The 6,986-nt window shown below is 38.2% G+C and overlaps 1 protein-coding gene across 1 annotated transcript in view; it reads right to left on the reverse strand.

Moving 5' to 3' along the window:
• The window catches only part of LOC106869800 (AP-2 complex subunit sigma), an 11,525-nt gene extending 6,764 nt beyond the window's left edge, over positions 1–4,761 (reverse strand). Inside the window, exons 1-2 of the mRNA XM_014915661.2 lie at positions 4,663–4,761; positions 519–668 (exon numbers count right to left, since the gene is read on the reverse strand). Of these exons, the coding sequence (XP_014771147.1) occupies positions 519–668; positions 4,663–4,665 (153 nt within the window). The 5' untranslated portion in view covers positions 4,666–4,761. The remainder of the gene's footprint in view (positions 1–518; positions 669–4,662) is intronic.
• Positions 4,762–6,986: the final 2,225 nt, after the last annotated feature.

The raw sequence follows: 6,986 nt of genomic DNA on the forward strand, positions 1-6,986 counted from the left end.
CTACTTTATCTACCAAGGTACTGTCAATTCGAATAGCTGGTCCCTCTGTTGGGTCGACATTTGGCAGACTCTCTTTCTCTCATTCAGCAACCTTTCATAGTGGCATCTCCAAGTCTCTCTCTTTGTAGCATCATTAAATGCAAGTGAGCTGTCATCCACGCGGACACGTTTCTCAATGACATCGTGATTTTCTTTCACACACTGTCTTGCAATTCAAAACACTTCAAGTCTCTGGTCCTCATGAAGCAGGACATTAGCAGTTTTGACATTGTTTCTACAGCTGAATGCCCTTCCTAACCCCAAACACTTTACAGAATATACTGGGTGCATTCTTTGTGGTATCAGCACTATCTCGATTGTTGTATTCTTCATGACAATCTCTGTAACATTTTTAATGATTATTTAAACTTACACACCCATCCAACTAGTATCAGTTTAGAAAATCAATAATTACAAAAGTCAAAATATTTGAGGTAAGGAAATAAAGAAGAGAATTAAATAATTAAAAATAATTATACCTCCACAAAGTTTGTATGTTTGGCATCTCTGACGGTAACCACAGCATGCACTTCCTCAATCAGCTTTTGCTTTTCATCATCATCAAAGTGCATGTACCATTTGGCTAAACGGGTTTTACCAGCTCTGTTCTGGATTAGAATGAAACGAATCTGCAAGAAAAAAGAAAAATCCAATTTGGATAGAAGCATTAGAATATATTTTTGACATCATGAGGACCATTTTGTCTCAACACTTAATCAGATCATCTGTAATGTGATGTTGCACATTTTAGGGCCAACTGTCATCCACAAATGAGTATGGTTTGATAACATGTACCATGCTTTTGCGAATTGTTTCGGGTGCCTATGTAACTATCAGCAGAGATAAATACTCTTTTGATTCTCCCACTTTTTGACCTAGTAACACATCTAGGATGTGACAGCTGGAAGGACAGAGAGCTGCATCAGCATTTGGCTGGTACTCATTTTTAGAGGAACAAAGAGAAGTGAAGTGCCTTGTTCAAAGACACATTGCACATTATCACACATATGCACAACTATATAGGTTTCTGCTTAATTAAAAATAAAAATGATTTGGTAGCTGAATGACATCTAACTTTTACCTTTTACTTGTTTCAGTCTGCAGTCATGTTGAGGCACTGCCTTGAAGAATTTTAGTTGAATGAACCAATCCCAGTACTACATTTTATTTTAAGCTGAACTGCTAAGTTACTGAGCTGTCAGGTGGTGGTTGGGGGACAAAACACAGGCACTAAGACACACATATAGGTATATATGTGATGGGCTTCTTTCAGTTTCTGTCTATCAAATCCACTCACAAGTAATTGCTTGGCCAACGCTGAAGTGGCAGACACTTGCACAAGGTACCACACAGTGGGACCAAACCTGGAACTATGTGGATGGGAAGCAAACGTCTTACCACACAGCCTTGTATCCACAGAAACAAGGTGACCCTGGTCAATGTCAACATGATTCAATCATCCAACATCTTGTGAGTTTCATCATTGATTATTATTTAATTGATTCTTCAAACAAAATTTTACATCTACCATAATGCTTGTCAAAGCTTCTGATGGCGATTCTCATTCAGCTTAATCTTTAACTTCAGACCTGCTCAGCTTGGTTAGACTTACCATGAGTAAGACTCATGATGGTATAAAGTTGTAGGACATGCAAGTGTCACTAGCAAGATTAAGATGAGAATCATTGGTGGGGTAAATAAAATAGCTTTAAGCAAAACACAGGTAAGGGATGAGATAATTTAGATTTTGGGTAGTGTGTGTGTGTATGCTGAATTATTTTTTAAATAAAGGTAGAAATCTGTTTAAGTGTATATGATATACAAGGAGCAAGACCTTGTGAATGGATTTGGTAGTTGGGAATTGAAATAAGCCTATTGTATGGTTGTGTAGTTAAGAAGTACCCTTTAGAGCCAAATGGTTAGGGGTCCAGTTCCATTATGTGGACACAGTTGGCTAGTGTCCTCTACTAATACTATAGCAGCAGGTCAATCAATACCTCATGAGTGAAACTGGTAGATGGAAACTGAAGGAACATTATTGTATACATGTATATGTGTAAATGTGTGAGTGAGTCTGTATTTTCCTTCATCTTTACATGATTGCAAACAAGAGCCTCATTGTCGATGCAGTGTCATCTAATTGCAGTCCATTGCAAAAGTATGTCTGGGTTTCTTGACATTGCGCACTGTTTGTTAAGAATAGCCTCACCATTCATACAAAGTGTTGTTTGGTTGTAGTCCTTTGCAAAAAGCATGCCTGGGATGTTCATTATGTGATAGACTAAGGGATAACCTTGCTTGGAAACAAGATGAGAGTTGGCATCAGGATGTGTGTTCAGCCATAGAAAACTCTACCTCAATGTTGTCACCTCTGACTCATGCAAGCAAGGAAAAGTAGATGTTAAAACAATGCAAAAAATACAGACAGTCATACATGTGCATGTGCATCTGTGTATTTGTTTACAGTTGTGCTCCACTGAAAATTGTTCAGCTATGGGCTGTGATGATTTACCATGTCATCTGCTGGCTTTGCACCTTTGAAAACTGTTGGGATAAAATACCTCTTACTTGAAATATAGGTAAGGGTTAGTGACAGGAAGGGCATCTGGCTCTAAAACAATGTCTCAATAATATATTTGCCTAATCTATGTTAGCATATATAAAAAAAAACAGATGGAAAATGAATTGAATGAACATTAGTGCTGTAAGTTTAGACATTGTGCATTGTACAAGTTTTATTTAGAGTACCAGCTAATTTATTACTTTTATGATAGCCAGGAGGAGGAAAAGTATCACCCAGATGACATTTAATAGAGCCTTTCAAGACTGGAATCCTAGCCAGAATGCTTGTAACAGACTGAACTCTCTTGAAGGGTCCCAAGAATCAGGTGGGTGATTTAAGTGGCTGATATTCCAAAAACAGGAACAGCATTCCAATACACTTCCTGTTGACCACATGTCAATCACTAGGCTATGGTTGACCTAGTGTTGTGAAATGAAACTGAAAATGAAGCCACTCATTGGTGAAATAAACTTCTTATTACACAGCTATGCTTGCATTCTGTTTGAAGTTCACTAAACCATACTCTTTGTAATTTAGAACTCTATTTGAAAGATTTAGGAGGCTGGAACCTATACATTGCTTATCATCGGAAGGGTATGAATACTATAATTTCATCTTTCTGCTTCATCTATCATTAATACAAAAGCTTCTGCTCTTTTGAACAAGCTATCTTGGATACTTTCTTTAGGTATTTCCTTACAGATGTACTTATCTCTTCAGTTAAAAGAGGGCTTGTAAAGATCAAGGGCACTATTCCATCTGTGAACTCTGAAAGACATGTCAGACTAGCGAATAAAGTGATTGCTATGAGAAAGAAGAGTGCTTGGCTAATAAAAGCAAACACTGAAATATGTACTGGCCTTTGAAGAATACAATATAATGTTATTACAGTGTCATGGGGGCTTCCTGGAAATGTGCAAGTACTGCTGCATTTTATTGCAGTTAAGGAAAGAACTAGGTGAAGGTATAAAGCTTTCAGAAAGCAATCAGTAATATAAGTTGTATAACAAGGTATAGCTGTGTGATCAAGAAGTTCACTTTCACATGGTTTTGGGTTCAGTCCTACCGCACGCCACCTTGGGCAAGTGCCTACTACTATAGTGCTGGGGCTGATCAATTTCTTGCTTGTGTCTTTGTATTTGTGTCTCACCCTCACCGCTTTACAACTGGTATTCGGTAAAATATATCGTTAGATAAGTACTGAGGGGCGATTTGTTCGACTATGCTAACGACGCGATTCTGAAGTACGGCCTTGTAGAGTTAGTCCAATTATTGAAACAGAATTGTCAATTTAATCCTGGTGATTGACTTGGGACTCTCCGGGTTTGAAACTTGTGGCCGATCGATGACGTTACATTCGGACGTTGGTCAATACACGCCTTTGTTTTCCCGAAGAATTTGGTATATTAATTGAATATTGTTTCTCGTGTGGCAACAGTATACCAGAGCAGTTTATGTAGGTATTAACAAAACAACGGTTTACATACGTGCTGAGAATATGTAAGTAGACACACACGGAGTGAGAGGGAGTAATAAACGGTTAACAGGTAGATATTTAAAGGTTAAAGTGATTTACTATACACAAACACACACATCTATACATCTCTCTCTATATATTTGTTCGAAGGTGATGATTTACAGCGCTGCTACTCAGAGTTTCTCGATATATATATGTGTGTATATATATATATGTGTGTATGTATATATATATATATATATATATATATATATATATATATATACTACCAGAGCGAGAGAGAGCGTGGATATTTTCACAGCTATTCAGCTGCATTCGAGATTTCCTGAATTTATATATATATATATTGTTATCAAGGAGAAAGCAGATCATTTTGTATACTCATACAGGAATTCGTAGCTATGGTAAGCCTCAACTACAGTAATACACAAAACTGTAGTGATCTGACAGCATGACTCGGTGTTAAGATCAAAGCGGAGTTTAATCTACAATTATATATACAAATATTTACAGCTGTACATATATCTTTATATATTTACATCAAAATAAAATAGATTTAACAAGGTAGAATAGATAAACTCACCATTATGAAAATTATGCCTACCGCCCACTGACCGCAATGCGCATGTGCAAATTTACTGAACCGACTTCCTGTTAGAAACTCATTGAATGTGGAGGAGATATTTTACTATGGAAGCACATCATGCAATTAAAATCATTATTTCCAAATTAATGTTTACATTGCTATACATGATATTACGATATCATCGTATAGTATAGTGTACTAAATAAAAATCACTAATTTTGTACTGTACCTATTTTGTTTTACGATGTCCGTCTGCCACCAAATGTATTATTTGTAGTCTAATAGTTATTTTTCTTCTTTTTTCCTATTTTCCTTTTGTTATTTCTTCGCTCAAGTTTGTTTTCTTCGGTTTTTGATTTGTATTTTGATGTGGGTCAATTATCTAATTAAGTACGTGCACCTTTTATGTATAAGAAACACACATACATTTTTTTTTATGAAGCTATGTAACAACACACGTGCTTTTCTCAGACCATTCTTTTGTTTCTCTCCGGATATTTCATCTCCCCTCTTTCTGACGAAGAGCCACGCTCGAAACGTTATACACACCCTCTTTCCATCTTAAAAGAAGCATCAACTATATACATTTACAGTGTACGTCCTTTTGACTTTTGTTGTTTTTATTTTTATTTTCTATTTGCATGTATGTAAGTATGTGTGTGTGTGTGTGGTCTAAGAGTTCATAAGTCAGGAAAAAATGCACTCGTATATCTGTCATTAGATATACAAAGTGTACAGTGTTATATATATCCATTACGGCCGATCTTACCAATCGGGCTCAGGCTAGGGATTCAACGAACGGCTACCTCCGATGAGCGTAGGGTTACATAATCGGATTGTTACCTAACACTCCGTTGAATCTCTAACGCGAAACCGATTGGTAAGAAAATGTACACGTTGGATAGTGTGTGTGTGTGTGTGTGTGTGTGTGTGTGTGTGTGTGTGTCTGTCTAATGTCATCTGTTTATTTTTGTCTTACACTTTCAGAAACTCATTTAGTCACAATGTAGAAAACAATATACTGGGGACCCCACTACACCATGCCCTGACTAGCACTGGACTCCCAAAATCGTCGCCAGCCTTGGACAATTGTCCAGTGTGCTCATGCCTCAAGGCAGCGGTCCCAACATTTTCTGTACCACGGACCAGTTTCATGCAAGACAATTTTTCAAGGAACGAGGCTCATGCATATAGCATTACACAATAAAGTGTACAATATATAACTTAATTCTAACATATATAATGCAAAACACCCTGCAGACTACGATGGACAATAAACTAGAAATAAAATAATTTTTTGTTTTCTTTTCTGTGCGGCCCGTTACCAAATGATCCACCGTTTGGTATTGGTCTTTGATCCGGTAGTTGGAGCCTGTTGGCTTAAGGCGACACTGAATATCCATCAGTGGAGGTAAGGTTCGCTAGCGAGCAAGAAGCGATAAACCACTCCAACATGTCGCTAAGGACACCAGAGTGGGTACTTCTGCCGACTTACTGAGGCAAACGACTGGCCAGGGTAAGGATAGGCAGAGTACACCCAGAGATTGAGGGGGCGTGGCTGGTGGCAGCTATTATGTACAATATGGAGGAGGAGGCGAAAGTTTTAAAAGTAACGACGAAAGAGGTAAACTGAGGGGGATACGGTTTCGAGGTGGCGGTCCAGGTCAGTTTGCAAGACTTGCACAAAATAGCGGAGGAGGTGATACTGCCGGAGGAAGTGAAATTAAGAGTAGTGGTGGAGGGAGGACCTCCAGCCTGTTACCAGTGTGGAATAAGGGGATACATGAGAGCAAGGTGTCCCCAGAATGACGAGAAAGGTGAACAGGAACAACAGCAACAGGGTGACGAGCAGGAGAAAAATGCCGAAGTGGCGACCCCAGAGAAGGTGGAGGAGGAACATACGGGGGTAAATAGGAAAAAGAAAAGGATGGAAAACGTGGACTCACTGCCAAAGAGTCCACTAAAGAAAAGGAAAGAAAATGAACAAGAAGAGACACAGCAGAAGATTCAAAGAATACCAACAAGCGAAACCAACGTAGAAACCCAAGTGGAAAAACAGGAACAAGTAACAAAACAAGAACCAAAAAAAGAAATGGTGTATGGTGACATATTCCAAAAACACGGAAATTGAAAAGAAAATAACCAAAATGTTGTCGGTGGTGAGAGTGAAGTTAACAACGGAATATTATCCAGAGAACACTACGGCAATTGTAATTGACCAAGAGAGATGTGCAAGATTGAGAGAATTATTTGGAAATAAGATAGACCCAGCTGGAGTACGCGTGGGATTTGATGACTTGCCGCCTGTAATACATTATGAG

Source organism: Octopus bimaculoides, chromosome 6, assembly GCF_001194135.2.
Source record: "Octopus bimaculoides isolate UCB-OBI-ISO-001 chromosome 6, ASM119413v2, whole genome shotgun sequence".
Classification (NCBI taxonomy): domain Eukaryota; kingdom Metazoa; phylum Mollusca; class Cephalopoda; order Octopoda; family Octopodidae; genus Octopus; species Octopus bimaculoides.